General features: G+C 39.1%; 1 protein-coding gene and 1 non-coding gene across 2 annotated transcripts; both read left to right on the top strand.

The window, feature by feature from the left end:
* Nucleotides 1-261: 261 nt before the first annotated feature.
* Nucleotides 262-334, top strand: trnak-uuu (transfer RNA lysine (anticodon UUU)). Its single transcript has one exon. It is a non-coding gene; the product is annotated as a tRNA-Lys (tRNA).
* Nucleotides 335-12,015: 11,681 nt separating this feature from the next.
* Nucleotides 12,016-17,122, top strand: LOC115821695 (tumor necrosis factor receptor superfamily member 14-like). The gene is made up of 6 exons (XM_030785498.1): nt 12,016-12,148; nt 14,440-14,565; nt 14,662-14,817; nt 15,940-16,027; nt 16,123-16,320; nt 16,978-17,122. Exons 1-6 carry the CDS (start codon nt 12,016-12,018, stop codon nt 17,120-17,122), a joined length of 846 nt encoding a protein of 281 aa, XP_030641358.1.

Genomic DNA, 17,122 nt, shown 5'->3' with positions numbered 1-17,122 from the left:
CTGTCACATCAGCACACAGCTGTTACATTTCCCTTGCGCCTCTTCCCGTTTTCTGATGTGTCGCTAGTGACCAAAGGGTCCCCACTCGGAGTTAAAAACAGCGGAATTTGATTCATTTATCATAGTAAATTGGGGGCATTTTAATTTGTGATCGGGGCATTTTAAGCTTTTAGAACTTTTGCGGGGTAACCGCAATCTTTTCTCCTCCCACAGCTGCCACCTCTCGGTTCGATTAAGTATGTCACCGCGTGTGTTGACAGAGCCCGGATAGCTCAGTCGGTAGAGCATCAGACTTTTAATCTGAGGGTCCAGGGTTCAAGTCCCTGTTCGGGCGGATGTTCTCTTTAGCTTATGAAGTGGATGGGTCCTGGAGGTACTCTCCAGGGAAAAAAAAAAACAGTGTTACCTGGCCACGGTGTGATGTCTGCAGGGAGTGAAGGCGACCGTGCTGGATAAGTGTAGTGATCACTCGATGCAGAGGGAGTTGCAAGAGATTATATACAGGGTCGAGTCTCCGCAAAGGGGTCAAGTAAGGTCTCAAGTCACCTCCCGGGCAAAAGCCGTTCAGTTTGTACTTTTAACAATAGTTTGTAAAAGGCTGTTCAGTCATTATTTAAGCAAAACCCACTCTTCATACTGCGGAAGCCCTAAGATGCCATGAATTTACATTTAATTTAAATTCCGTTCCCTTGTGACAACGCGTTACTTTTCTTTCTTTTCTTCGACTTATTCATGTCATTATCACGAAATAACGAAACTTTGTTTTCTCGAGATAACGACATAATTGAATAATAGGGGAGTGGCCTGTGCTTTGCTGTATGTCGTTCAATCTAACACAGGAGGAGCAGGTGCATGTCAGCGCACGCTCTCTCAGATTTGTAGAAACGGACGAACCGTTCTACGCTGCACTGAGGGAGAGGGATACCAGATGAGAACCTTGATAGAACGGTATGGGACGAGGTAACAAGATTGTTTCCTCGAGATATTGAATTAAGTACGACGTTATCTCGAGAAAACAAAGTTTCGTTATTTCGTGAAATTGACATAAATAAATCAAGATTTCGAGAAAACAAAGCCAAACAACCCGTTATCGCGAGAAAACAGAATCAAGATTAAACCGATGGCTTCTTAGGCCTTCCGTATCATACCGAGGAAGACACTCTGATGAACATGAAACGGAGTGTTGCATAAGCAGGCCTATAGAAGTATTACTTTCCCATTGTGGCAGGGATTTTTTAAACACGAAGTCTAAAATACTTCTTTCGGGGTCATGTCATACAGAATGCACTGACGACCACACTTCTGAACTGTGGCGACTTCTTCTTCAGACGACTTTGAACGTTGTCTGGACGTTGTGAGCTCCAAACCATGGCCACACTGGTGAATCGTGGTCTTTTTCAAACTATGTGAATGAAAAGGGAATGCGGTAAACTGAAGAGGTTATGTTTCTGAGGATTTAATTTCATAGATCGCGTCTTACTTGAGTAGGCTTGGTCAATGAACAAAGAATGTCAACCTTGATCATTTCCCCTCAGTCACACCCCAAAAACCATATATGGAGAGAGAAAAAGGTCAAGTATATGTGCGTGTGTGAGTGTGTGTGTGTGTGTGTGAGAGAGAGAGAGAGAGAGAGAGGGAGAGAGGGAGAGAGATTTTTAATCGACATGTCATTAAATTCTTCTGCTATGAACGTGCTGTGGGTGATTTCAGTAGTGATAATCAACACTAGTAAGTAAACGTTCATCTAGGAGAACTAATTTCACGCGCTAAATGCGATTACCTTGTTTTTCTATTTTTGTAATTGTCGCTGATCTTCATCACCAGAGTACTAATACCGACATAAAAATATAAGCAGCATCATCCTCATGTATAACGATAAACCTGTTTTGTCTTGACATTTTCATGTTTAGGTTATACCTATGGTCTATCTGATCAAGACTCATTCGTGTTTGGAAAAGTTGGAGAAACCGTAACCTTGCACAGTAAAGTGGACGGATCTTCAAGCGCTATGTACATTGCTTGGTACCATCAGAGTGCCGCAGGAAAAGTCAAATTTTTATATTCTTTCTCTGCATTTTCATTCTCATACCAACGCTTTTCTGGAAAATTACCTGACTCTTCGGGTCAGACGTTTCTGTCCATTTCTCATGTTACGGTAAAGGATTCTGGGCGCTATTTTTCAGTTGTGGGAGTTGGAACGACATTTACTCCTGGATCAACTCACTACTTGATTGTAACAGGCAAGATCATCTTCCCATACACAGAATCAGACTGAACTTACCTGTACGCCTTTAAGCAGCGGAGAGGAATATTGTGAATCTCTAAGCACGGATGATTAATCAGATTTGTCCGTACTGAAGTGAAACTGTGACACCCAGAGCTTTTCTATGTTGCTGAAAATAATACGGAAATATAAGATATAAAAATATACATAATTCTAAAATTACCTACATGCACGCCTTTAAGCAGCGAAGAGGAATGTTGTGGATCTTTAAGAACGGGTGATTAATCAGATTTGACCGTGAAATGAAACTGTGACATCCAGAGCTCTCTCTGCTGCTGAAAATAATATAGAAATATTAAATATAAAAATGCACATAATTCTAAAATACTTACATGCATGCGTTTAAGCAGCGGAGAGGAATATTGTGGATCTTTAAGAACGGATGATTAAACAGATGTGAATGTAATAAACTGAGATTGTGACATTCGGAGCTCTCTCTGCTGATCAAACAATTTAAAAATATAAAAATACACATAATTCTAACAGGCTTATTCTATAATGTCTGCTCAGTATAATTATATAATTAATATACATTCCCCCTTCTCTCTCTCTCTCTCTCCCTCTCTTTTTTTTTTTTTATATAGACCCCCAGATACCACCTGTCATACGAATATTTAGTGGCACCAGCTCCAACGCATCCAGTGTGTATATGTGTGAGTTAACTGGTGGTGGAGCAGGATGCAATGATCCACTCTGGGAAGTGGGGGGAGCTGAGGATGTACCAGTAATAGAGAGAGTGAAGGGGAAAAGGATAGACGAAGATGGATTGTTTACTCGATGGTCTGTCATCACACTCCCCAAAGCGAACAACAGGCTTGCAGTGAAGTGTGTGTGTCAAGATAAAAAGACAGGAGTCCCCATCCAAACGACCAAAACACACACGTCCACTGGTGTGATACTGAGTTTGTGACTTTATTACATATACTCACATTATCTTCTTTCAGAAACATATAGCAAGCTTCCTGAAAGAGGTCACCCTGTTGTTTGTGTATTTCATTTTATTACAGATGAAAGTTCCTGTAAGAGGCTGATGGTTCTGGGTTCTCTGTGTGGTCTCCTGCTTCTCACCACTGGAGTCTTTACAGCGTTCTGGGCCCGGAGGTTCCACAAGAGCAGACAGAACCGGACAATGCACTCGACGTGATTCCATTGCAATTTTCTTTAGCATAAATAGACCTCACATGTTTTCTTAATGTTTCCGTGTATCACTGTGTTCATACGTTGATGTTCTTTCTTTCTTTTTACATATTTTTCAACAAATAAAGTGTCTCCTCTTTAAAGTTTCCTTCTCGTCTTTTTGTGTTAATTAGAAAGTTACAAACAGAAATAAGTTTCAGAGAAGTGTTTATTTTCCTCAGCTTTGTAAGGTCAGGAGTTCATTTTATAACTCTCACACCACGATCTATTTTAGCATTCATTGCACACTGTGGTCAGTGAATAGGAGTAAGGCGAGAGTTTCCACCCAGACAAACAACAGAGAACTTTCCAACAACCAGACGAGGTCACGCACACACATATGTTCTTCACTGGTTATATACATCCGCCACAAACAAATATGTGTGCAAACGTGCAACTACAACAGCAATAACATTTGAACAGATGAATCCATTTTCTGACGGTGCGCCTTTTGAAACGATATCTGTACGTGTGAACACTTGAACACCTTCGATTTAGAATGATTGAAAAAAACTGTGAATATTGAAGACTGATTCTTTTAGCTTTTTCAAAAACGCTCAGATTTGCAGTCTGTTTGCAAAATGATGTATAAGTTATTTGTAATTCTTCACAAATGTATCTAAATGTCAGAATTTCTCGTGTATTTCTGTTAATATTGATCTGCATTGCGCTCTTTGCTTGGCTGAAAACTGAACCTCATCAAAACCTATTTTTCTTCATTTTATATTAAACAACAAATGAAAAATCATTAGAATGTCACTTTTAGAGAACGAACAGTACACATGCTTGTCCAAACCTCTGAACACACAGAAAAAAACTGTGGTTGAACTGTTGAGATCAGTTCTCACGGAAAGACGCGCCCCGTGCGCAACAGTCGATTTTGTGAGCAGGTAAGAGGGTCGAAGGTGGTGTCAGTTCATGAGAAGAGTTGTTGTTTGTGGTTTTGTGACTTTTCAGAGTAACGGTTAGTTTGAATGATGTGGTAAAACATGTTCCATTCAGATGACAAAGAGACATTACCAACACTCGACAAAAAGTACACTTTGGGTGGCACGTGTGCGCAACTCTTATACTGACAGTTGATCATATACATGTTTTTGTTTTTTTGTTTGTTTTTTTAAATCATAGGCTAAACGAGAGACATGGCGTGGGTTCTCGTTTTGTTTCTTCCAGTCCTCCCCGTAAGTAAGTCATGTTATTATGATAATATCATTTACGCATTTGTGCACCCTCGTAATTTTTTAAATCGTTTCAGGATGCAATGGTGGTCAGCGGTTTCGTTATTCATTTATATGCATTTCCAATTACGTCTGCACAATTAGTCTTAGTGGAATGGGTGTTGTTCTCAAAGCATTTATTTTTAATGAACAAATTGAATAAATTATATTTATGTAAATTATTGTAAAAACGGATCTGTTTTTTTTCTCATGATTCGCATTTTGGATGTAAACCAACTAATCGTGGCCACACCGGGTAGTTAAATCTCATTAACTTGCTCTCGCACCAAAATCAAGGGCTGCTTCCTAACTTAGTGCATGGAATGCAAATAAAAATTAACGGAACAGTGGAGATGTTTGTCACAAACTGTCAGGACAAAAAAAAAATCAAAAACTATCGGTTTTCTAGCAAAAGTTCAAGTAATGCCGAAGTCCAGTTGATTGTGTTGTCCGTGGACAAGCGCGACGAAGGGTCTTATTTCTACAAACAGAAGATGAACACAAGTCTGTTTACGGAGGAAAGAAACCTACAGGAAATTGGAGGTTAATCCTCATGTTTATTGTTAATTAATCAGACACGGTTGCTAAACAGTGAAAACCTCAAAATATCTTAACACAGTGCATATTTTAGGTCATAGGACACATTTAAATCACAGCTGTACGCATTATGCGTCTTTTTCTTGTGTTCAGAGAATATCATTTTTCTTTTTATGATTTTGAGTATACATGCGGATTTTCCCTTTAAAAACAGTGAAGCGTTATTTTACGCAGGAGTAGGCCAGTTATTTTGAATGCACCAACGCATCTAACATTTTTATGTTTTAAACTACAACATTGTATTTTTATAGAGGATATCTGGAAGACCAACAGTAAGCAAAAGTTTTGTGTTTTCAGAGTACTTTAGTGATTCACCTAGTCACAGATGACATCCGGTCGTGAAGCTGAGATGAGCTGCTTAATGACCGGTCTGACTGCACCTGTAACGGACATAAGTTGGACGCCATCGGTAGGGAGGTCGGAAAGGGGTCAAATTATTGAGTGGAGAGAAGCCAGCGATTGGTAAGTGAAAACTAAAGATATCAAAGTGATTCTGTCGTTATCACGTCACCTCAGCAGTTACCCAATCTATAACGATATACTGGCTACACTTAAAACAGACGAATCAAATTCATTGCGCAAGATGCGCTATATAACAGCATACTGACTGAAATAAGTTAGAGTACGCAAAACCAATTATTTTAAATATCTCAAAAAGCTGAAGTATCACAGTTAGGCTACAGTTAACGTATAAGTCAGTGTATGCAGTCACTTGGTAACGGATCTATTTACATATTTTTTCATATATTTTTTTTTTGTCAATAGCCTAATTAATTACCTTAACGCAATACATTTCACAACGCTGACAGTGTGGCTAAGCAAGTTGCAGAGAACTGAGTGCCATTTGTTCCAAGTGTGAAAATAGTTTCTGTGATACTGTGATAAATAATCACAGCTACAATTAATGAGGGCCGTTTTGAGAATTACAGTTTATAGATATTACGTGTCTCTGAAAAGTACAAACTGCCGTAACTGAGGTGCGGTATCAGACAAGTTCCAGGTCATGAGCCGGTTACAAGTCCAAGTTCCCGCTGGTCATAGCCCCCAGAGCAATAACTCTCACCGTGTCCTCGTCCATAACACTTTGCCTGATGAAAACCTGAATGCGCAGGAATGGGAGTGTGAGGTTCATACCGGAGTCAGTTAACTCTCATAAGAGCAACATGTTCTCATTAAACAAGAGGAACACAGAAGATTCTGGTAAAACACACGAGTATACGTATCAGGGGTGGTACAAGTATTCAGATATTATACTTCAGTTAAAAGTTCAATCATAAGAGCATGAATCTAATAAAAACTAAATAAAAATCTCCTAGCAAAAGCAACTTGAGTCACAGTCTTAAAGTGTGAGGCTTTCAAAGCACTCAAGTTTTCAAAAGTGCACAATAGAAAACATTTAAATTCTCCTATTTGTTTTACCATAGGGAAGTAATCATCGGCATTCCTCAGGATATAACACGCTAGCACTGATGGGCTACACGTAGTTTGAGAATGGCATATTGATATTTATTCAGTCATTTATAATGCCGTTTTTTCAGTAATTTCCTGTTTATCGGTTAATACTGTAATGTGTTTTATGTGATTTCAGAGAAATGTACTGCTCCACTGTACAAAGTTATAACACTCAGTACAGTGTATGTGATTCTTCTCCTCATCCTCACCGGTCATTGTCCATGTTACCTGCACATAGGTGTGTTATAGTGCTACAGAACTATGCAAATCTTTAGGACAGTGTTTCATCTTTGTTATGGAGGAAACCTGTGATACATGCCTGCATTTCTTGACATTATGTGTGACAGACTGATGTTTAAAAGGGATGGTCGCATTCAGGTGCCTAAAATGCAGTAGATGCAGAATGCCTCTAAAGTCTTCATGTTGTATAAGACTGTGTTTCCTCAGTGCCGGGTTAGACACTACAGAGTTCTCTGGAATTATGATTTGTGCGTGTGTTTGAGTGGGTGAGGTGTGTACGTACGTACGTGTGTGTGTGTGTGTGTGTGTGTGTGTTTGTTGGCTGGAATCTACATGAGCATGAATTACATTCTCCAGGACTTCACACAACATGTCAGCTCTGGAAGAAGACAGAGGGAGAATCGACTGGGCCTAGAGAAAGACAGTCTGGTTTTTACCGCTGTGAGATTCAGCAACAACAGAAACTAGTCAAGGGCCATGCATTACAACACAGTAATACTACTCAGCAGACACTGAAATTGTGTGGATAAATTATTTCAGACTGCTGAACACAATATACATGCTTGACTGTTTAATGGGAATTGAATCATATGATTAAATTGTTTCCACAAAAAAAATCATGTTTCTGTAAATTAATTTGTGTACAAAATATTCAGTAACACCATGACATATCGATGTGAGAGCTGATATTGTTTTCCAGCGCCGGAAAATACAAGTGTGTACGTGTCAGGGGTCATTCTACATCTGCCCACATGTGTTGTGAGGTATGTATGCAACTTGTGCATCAAATGCTTCTGAAAATCTTGGTTACCATGGTGTTGATGATAAAGTGGGTCAGATAAACAATGAAGCCTGTTGGTAGAGACAACTGTGGAGGATCTGAGAGATACTGCAACTCATCAGTCTTGTAAAAAAAATATTAGAGGATTTGGTGTCGTTCATTTTATTCAAGGTTTCTACAGTTTTTCAGTTAAGGCTGTCTTTCGGTCACAGAACACATCCTTTTCCTCAGTGAAATCTTCTAAAGTTTCAAAATTACAAGTCCCCTGAAAGCGTGCCCTCATAACTTGTTTCCTGGATATTTTTAAGCGTTGAAGTTCTTAATGGACATAATAGCATGTATTGTAAATACTTTACATTTCATAATAGTGAACAAAGATCAATTCTGCATTCATATTACCCTTGCATTCATCTCTGCACAAATGAATTCAATACCAAAGATAATATGTTTGCGGACCTGAGCGCTGTGTGTGTTTATGTGTGTGTGTGTGTGTGTGTGTGTGTGTGCCTTTGTAGATGCGGGTACACGCTCTGGTCTGAACAGAAGTGAAGTGAATACCGTCTCAAAAACTTTTGCGACACACAATCACACACACTCATTTCAAAGGCCTGGTGGGAAAAAAACCCCACATATTGTGACTCTACATGTGTTTGTTGTTGTTGTTGTTTGTTTCTTTGTTTGTCTAGAACAAGCTGAACCTGACATGTTTTCTCAGCCTATTGTAACAGTGTTCATTTTTTTGTCTTTCTCTCATTTTTTTTATCAAGAATCCCAAATGACATGAGTTGAGCTACTTTTGACTGTGATCTTGCTGAGATTCTTATTTACACTGCAAATCATAAATCTTAAAAAAAATTACGTGTTTCTGCCCTTCCAAATATTTTTTTTAATAAAGCCTTTTTTCAGTATCTTGGATTACTAATATATCTCAGGTTTCAGCAAGAGAGGATGTTCAGCTGTCCCCACTGAGCTGCGAATACCTTTTCATATTTAGAATGCATTTCACTCACTGTCCTGATAACGATATACCACTGTTTTAATGCACTTTAGATTATTCTAAATACGTTGCAGTGCTCGGTGGACAAGAGTAACAGCCTCCAAAACGAGTCTTCATGCTGTTCAGAATATGGTTCTTTACTGTTTTGTTGTGCCCCCTACTGGCGAAATTTGGTAATTGTAGTTAACCACATTTGCTCTGAACTTTACCTGCCATTGACTGTAACAGACTTATATCGTGGCCAGGCCACAATGTATCTCTTTTTTAAAATAAGAATAAATACATTTTATTCTTATTTTAAGAAAAATAAAAGTAAAACAAATATAATCATGTTTGTCATAAATTCTCTGAATCAGATAACCACATACCTCATCTGATTTCTCTCCAACCCTCCGTGAACGACTCTACTACTGTAGGGAGTGAATTTGTGAGTTCAGTTAAGCTGTTTGATTACAAAACAGTCAACATATTTTCATTAAACAAACGTATATTCAACACAAAAGCTTTCATTACTAAAGACTTACCGTAAAAATGTACTTGTCTTTGAAAACAAAAATCCTCTAATCTCAAACTTTTGTGTTCCAGAAACTGATCACGTGAATGTGCTGAATATATAAGTTTACATACGCGATATGAAAACTATTATAGATCTTTTTCTTATCGTGTTACGCCACACCCAATCCATCAAATTCTTTGGGAAAGACGTCCCCAGGCCCTCCCACCATTCGCTGGAGCGCTCAGTTAGCAAACCAAGAAACGGAACAATAGAATAGGAATGAAAAATGTCGAGAAGATCCAGAAGACTCTCCGTTTTTGCACGACAAAAGTAAGAGTAGCCTTTCTCTCAGTCTCTAGCCACAGTTACATATGTGTGCATATAGTTTTACAAAAAACGACAAGATGCGGAATGATTCGTATCGAACAAAGTTCCAAGTTAAGCGTCGAGCATTGCTTTATAAGTTCGATGATAAACGTGTGTAATTTCATGAAAACTGAACGAAGATCACTGGTGTGTTATTTCCAGTGAATTTGTGGATAAAGATACCATATATGATGATATTTCAGATTCTACGCTGCGCAAATGTGTGAGTATCCCGTTATGTTTACGTCAGCACCACACCCGTCTGGAAAAAAACGAGTGATTCCAAACTGAGTCGGAAAAACTCTAAAAGGCAAAAACATTCAGAAATATAATCCAATCCTGAGAAGGCAGCACTTAGAACAATCGTTTACGTGCCGTTAACTGAAACAATCATACTCTAGACTGATCCGTAACTACTGTAACATAACTTCTCTTTCGTTTTCGAGTTAGGTGGTCTCCATAAATGTGTCCTCTATCAATCTGATCACAAACCTATAATGTACTGACATTCGGGTAAACTAGGTCAAGTTTCATAAACATCAAGTTTAATAAAGATTAACACCAGGTCAAAAAAGCGGTTTGCGCCATTAAATATCTTGAGAAATCTAATTGTACTTAGTTATCACTTCAGTTTCTAAAATCACTACAATTACTGTGCATGTAGCACAGAATGAAGATTAACACGCAGTCGTACTGTAACGGTTCCCGCGGGAGCCCCCATATCTCTGTAAACTTCAGGTCCCCAAAATCAAGTACATCCGATTAATGAGTATAAGGAGATCTAAATGAATGAAGTCATTCAAAGAATTATACGTCAGACTGAATGTATTTGTTCTCAGAGCCACAAGAAGAAAACACAAAGTGGCTTCAATGTAGCACGTGTTCTAAATATGATCATCCAGACCTTTTTACCCACTGCATGTAATCACTTATAAATACGCCTTGTATTAATCCAGCCTTTCTTTCATCCATTCTGTAAATCAACTGAACAACCAGCCAGTCTGCTGAACAATCAAACCCCAACCAAGAAAAGATTAACGATACTGTCCCATAACCTACATGCTGAAATCCTGGGATCTGTCATCAAGTTCACCCTTAGTATGAACATGTAGACTAAAGGACTGTGTGTTGTGGCCCCAAAGACCACCTGAGTTGCAGTAACCAGAGCGCTCCCCCATGGCTTAACATAAAATACCACCAAGCATTTAAATTACTCAAAAAAAAGAAAAACATTAATAATTTCAGAAACCACAAAATATCATATCAGTCTTCAAACTTTTAACAAAACTAAAGAACAAAATGAGATAACCCAGAGAGGAATTGGTAGCAGTCGACCAGAGTGGGCCAGCAGGTGTCTAACCTACACCTTTCGCTTGGAGAACAGATCTTACCTTTCTTCTGATAACAAAAGGTAAGATGGGTCTTCTGGGTCTTCTGTACCCACCCCGATCTAATGCCACCAGCTCTCGGATACAGCATAGAATTGCTCGACAAGAGCAATGAAAAATGTATTAATATTAAACAAAGCAACAAAAACAAAAGGATGCAAGAGGGTGATTTGTCTCCTCCAACATAAGAGCGTGTGGGGTGAGAGAGAGAGAGAGAGAGAGAGAGAGAGAGAGAGAGAAAAAAAACGTATCGGAAACAGGGACACATCTATATATATATATATATATTGCTGGTTTCTTCCATTCAGTTTCTTCATCAGGAGGGAAAAACTTCAACAGAGTCACCTGTGGGATTAACACACACACACACACACTCGCACACACACACCAAGAGAGACAGAAACAGTAACAAACCTACAAATCGCAACACAAAACGTGCAGGAGCAGGATACATGGGGACATTTAACAGAGTCTGTAACTTTTCTTTTTTCTCTCCTCATTGTATATTTCAGATCCATCAGCGGACTGTTTAAGTCTTGACTAAAACACAACCGTTCCACACCATGTAAACACCTCTACATGTTTTGCAAGACCACTGTTTCATCTGGTGTTGGCCTTATGTCATCAAACCGAAGCATTTTAACAGTTTTACGCCAGTGTAATTACGTTATGGTGTTCATATTATTGCATTGTTCACAAAAAAAAATATGATTGCTAAGTCTATGATGAAAAAGCTAGATAATAATGCTGTTATATTACTGTCTAAAATGTTATTACGTTAGTGATTCAGGATTTCTTTCTACAGTAAAGCACTGAGTTTATTCTTCCTAAAACAGGAAGGAAAATAAAGGTCAGTTATGAATGCAGTGTGCTTCCATTTAGTCTGTGCCAGTGGAAACTATATCACGTGGTAAATTTTGAACTTTGTCATTTCAGTGAATCCTCTGGAGATTAAAGGCTGACATCAGTACATCTGCACTAAATGAAGAATTCTCAAGGAGCCCTGAGCCCTAAAGGGAGGATGCCTGTATCAGTATTAAAAATCTATCTTTCATGTGCAATAATTCTGTTTCATGACTTTCAATGCTGCATTGGTACATGTGGTGAGGCTGAATATGAAGTGGATGGGCAGTGCTGTCCAATGTGTGGACCTGGTGAGTGTCACTCAAACTGTCATTCGTTCATTCATTCATTTTCAAAGCCGATTAACCTAACTAGGGTTGTGGGAGGGTGCTGAAGCCTATCCCAGCACTCATTGGGGGAAAGAAGGGGAAACACCCTGGACAGGTCACCAGTCTATCGCAAGGCAGACATACTCACACACACACACACACACATTTACACCTATGGGGCAATTTAGTATCTCCAGTTCGCCTGAACTTCATATCTTTGGGCTGTTATTAGGAAACCCCTGGGAGCTTGTAAATTGTAAATTAAATGTAAATTCTCTGTGATTGCACACACACATTGTGAACAGTGAATTTGTCTCTGCATTTAACCCATCCAACACACCAGTAGTGAACACACACAACAGATGCAGGAGCAGTATTCCTCTGCGCCTGGGGAGCATTAGGGTTAAGTGCCTTGCTCAAGGGCACACAGCTGTGGATGTTGGGCCTGGGAATTGAACCGGTAACCCTCCAGTCACAAGCCTTTAGACCACGGCTGCCCTAACGCAGAAACCCAGGAAGAATGTGCTAACTCTGCACAGAAAAGACCCTGGCGGCCTGGCCAGGAATCAAACCCAGAACCGTCTGGCTGTGAGGCATCAGCACTAACCACTGCACCACCATGTGCCCCAAGCTGTTTTTAAAGAATATAAAGTAGAACACAGCATCCAATCAGGTGCTGTCGCTGAATGCAATCAAAACCAAACCGTGATCAGTCTAACTGAAAGGACTTTGTCACTATACCATCCTCTGTTAAACAACAGTGAAAAATAAATAAATAAATAAACAAATGAAAAACAGGCTCGAAGGGAAGAGTTTGTTTGTGACACAGTGACTGAGTGATGTACAGTTAAAGCCCAAAATTATTCATACCCATGCCAAATGTGCATTTATAGTGAATTTCTATTGGACCAATATGTTTCATCTGGCTGGAAATGACATAAACAAGTGACAAAAGACGGTAAGACATATTAATGATAAATTCTAGCTATTTCTATATTTGTTTGTTTGTTTGTTTGTTTTTACTTTTTTTTTTTTTTTTTTTACCAAAAATGCCATGTCCAAAATTATTCATGCTCCTTCAAACTGTCACATATTTTTGAGAAAATGCAATGTAAGGTCCCATACCATTCCAATCGGTCTTCCGGTTGCACATTGTGGCTGCTCACAAGACGGGGAAAGGTTATAAGTCCGTGTCCAAGTGTTTTCAAGTGCCAGTGGCCACAGTGCAAAGCACAATCTACAAGGAGTTCTACACTGTGTCTACAAGTGCAAGGAGTTCTACACTGTGAAAAAACCTCAAAGGGTGGGGTAGGAAGCCAAAAGTGACTCCTGCACTGGCAAGAATGGTAGTGCAAGAGGTCTAGAGGAAGACTCCACTTCTCCAAAACAGAAAAGAGGAAAGCTTTTGGTCATCAGTTCTGTGGTCAGATGGCCAAAAGTCTGTCCTCTCTGGCCAGGTGAGCCTTTGCGAAGGCTAGGCAAGCATTTGTGTGCTTGTCCTGGTGGAGTGGAGTCCTCCTTGGTCGGCGTCCGTGGAGACCAGCCTTGTGCAGTGTCCGCCGGAGTGTCTGCCTTGAGATGTTGATACCGGAAATGCTCATTTTCATCAGATGACCCTTGTGGTGATCCTTGGATTCTTCTTGCCACAATGTGCGACCGGAAGTCCTCACTACGCTCTTTGGTTTTTGCCATGACTTGCAATTAACTAATAACTGCCTAAAGAACTATTGCATGAACTGTTCTTAATTTCAAGTTGATTAGAATGCTCTAGAACATGGTAAAAATGACCGAGACCATTTGGAATAGTACAGGAGCTTGCAATTTGAAGGGGTATGAATAATTTTGGACGTGCCCTTTTTGGTAAAAAAAAAAATGTAAAAAAAACATAGAAATAGTTCAAATTCACAATTAGCATCTCTGACACAATGTCTTACCATCTTTCGTTACTTGCTTATGTCGTTTCCAGCCAGATGAAACCTACTGGCCAAATAAAGGTTCATTAAAAATGTGGCATGGGTATGAATAATTTTGGACTTAACTCTATCTATGCCTCAAATGATTTGACAGATTATGACTTATTGTGATGTGTCTGTAAATGTGTATGAGCCTTTGTGTCACAGCTAAGAGTTAGCCTTTGAAATAACCGCGCATTACAGGAATGTCCACCCAATTATATGACGCGTCGGGCCCGTGTTTAAAGCATACAAATTTACATTTACAACACTGTTTGACGAAGAGAATGTGATATTTACTTTTTTTTTCTTTTCTTTTAGGTTTTCATGTGTACAGACATTGTACTGATGACACATCTACAACATGCAAACCATGCTCTACATCCACTTTCACCAATTCACCCAATGGACTAAGTCGCTGTTTCCAATGTACAGTCTGTGATTCCAGTGAGTTTGTCCTTTGACTTAGTCACACGAGTTTTTCTGACATAAGTGCTTAACCAGTTCACTGTTACATTTACACAATTTCTGTTTCCTTTGTAGGTCAAGGGTTAAGAATAAAGAAAGAGTGCACCTTTATTGCAGACACCATCTGTAAACCACGTGAAGGATATTACTGTATTGACCAACACAAACACAGTTGTAGAGCAGCTGCTGAACATTCAACATGTAAACCTGGACAATACATCATACAGCAAGGTCTGTACCTGAAGAACAAACTTGATTTGGTCACTCATCCATGTGGCACTTACGTGTCATAATTCACAAAGAGCCAGAAAGTATTAAATAAATCAGTCAATAAATGAATACATACTTACCAGGGCTGCACCCGACTCAGGATTTTGTCAGTCAAATCGGATTTGGCTGGTCAATACGAATATTCGACTATTCGTTCCTTTTTTTCCATATAGACTATCTGGCAATCAGAAAATTCATTGGCATGAGTTTCAGTGATGGTTTTGACCACATTAACACAGTCAAAGGCAACATAGTCGTGGGAGCATATTTTTGAGGATTTAAAAATCAGTAAAAGACAGCTGCATATGATGCGAGATTTGAACTGCGGCCCATTTGAATTGCCGACATGTAATGTAGGGCGGCCATTTGGATTTATCAGAATAATGAGACAGGCGGCATGTGTGTATTTCTGTTTAAATCAAGCTCATACAGTTTTTTTTTTTATTTTTATTTCACTTTAAACATCAAAAACAATGTGTAGCATAAATGAATAAACAAATGAAACCGTTTAAAATAAACTCACAGAATTGCCCGTCGTAAAATAATAACTTTTCGACTTCAACGGGATAGGCTTGTTAGACTACTGTATTTCTCTCATCATAATGCGTAAATCTTAAGTGCAAATGAGTAAACAAACAAATGAAACACTTGCAGTTTAAGATTTGAGATATTTAAGATGAAAAAACAAACATTTTTCTTCAGTCTCTTTTTCGATGGCCACCTAGGTATGCAAGTTACCTGTTTCAAGTGGTTTGCCCTGTTGTTGAATGATTAGCAAATTCTTGCATACTCGTCGACTTTCAGAGGGCAGCTCTAGTACTTACATACACACACAGACAGATAGATAGATAGATAGATAGATAGATAGATAGATAGATAGATAGATAGATAGATAGATAGATAGATAGATAGATAGATAGATAGATAGATAGATAAGTGCATAACCCAACAGGCTGGTCAGTGTATATAAACTGTTTTAGTTTGTGAACAGAGTTGTTCCCACATTGTAGGAGAAGCATTGATTTTACATTTATATATCTTAAACTTCTGTTAGCTGTATTTGTCCTCTGTTTGTTTTGGTAGGATCAGCAGATACAGACACTGTGTGTGGTGACTGTGTTGGTGAAACTTACTCAAATGGTTCATTCTCATCCTGTCTGCCACATACACAGTGAGTTTACTGTCCATTAGCACTGTCTGTAACACTATTACAATTAGATTCTTTAGTGTAACACATTAATGATGTGATTTTATTTCATCTGACAGGTGTGAGAGTTCCGATGGTGTTCTGAGATGGGTAAAAAGGCCAGGAACTCATTCATCAGATACTGAATGTGAAGAAATACAGAAAGTTGCCATCATACTTGGTGTTTTATCTGGTGTAGTCATCGTTACAGTGGGATTAGCATGTTTTACGATACATAAAAGGAAGACAGAATCCATCTTTGCCCCAAAAACAGAAAGGTAGGCTGACTTCAGGTGGGGTTTTGTAAATATGGGGTTTTGTAAAGAATCAGCACATTTGGTCCTTGACTTTGAACAAGGATTATTCTTTACAAGGTTCAGGACTGGTTTATATATTGCATCTATCGAACACCTATCAACTACCTGGCCATGGCCTCCAGAATTATTCATACACTTCAAGAAAATGTGCAAAGAAAGCTGTGTAGAATCAGTAATACTGGACTTGGATCAATTCAGTCACACCAAAGTATAATTCACAACCTTAAGATTTTTCATGCCCTTAATAAAATCTTCAGAATTAACGAAATGAAGCGAAACATCCAGGGTCGTGATAATCCTGAGGTCGATGCTCCCACCCTCCGTTGTCATTCACTGACCACGCGTTTTCATTCAGCTGTCAGTGTAATAAAACAGTGCTTTCCTGCTGAGATATTAATACAGATTCTAGAAATAAAACACAGATCATCTGCTTGTCAGATCTATTTTTCTTCACTTCCTTTTTTATATCATCTGACTGCCTCGTGCACTTTTCTTAACATTTTTTAACAGGAATAGCAGAAATGGAGAGAGATGACCCCGACGCAGAAACGAAGCCGCGAGTGAAATATTTCATGCAGAACGCTGGACCTCTTTGACAGACTGTATTTTTTTAAACAGACTGACACAACAGGAGCAGGAAGTGGAAACAGCTGTTTCAGCCAAACGGGCCCCTGTTGTGACATGCACTGAAACAGCGTCGGCGCCACAATACTGTTCCATGCGCCACCGGGAGGAACGTCATGAAAACCGACAGTATTTTTAA

Source organism: Chanos chanos, chromosome 9 (genome assembly GCF_902362185.1).
Source record: "Chanos chanos chromosome 9, fChaCha1.1, whole genome shotgun sequence".
Classification (NCBI taxonomy): domain Eukaryota; kingdom Metazoa; phylum Chordata; class Actinopteri; order Gonorynchiformes; family Chanidae; genus Chanos; species Chanos chanos.
This window is presented reverse-complemented; position numbering and strand designations above follow the sequence as displayed.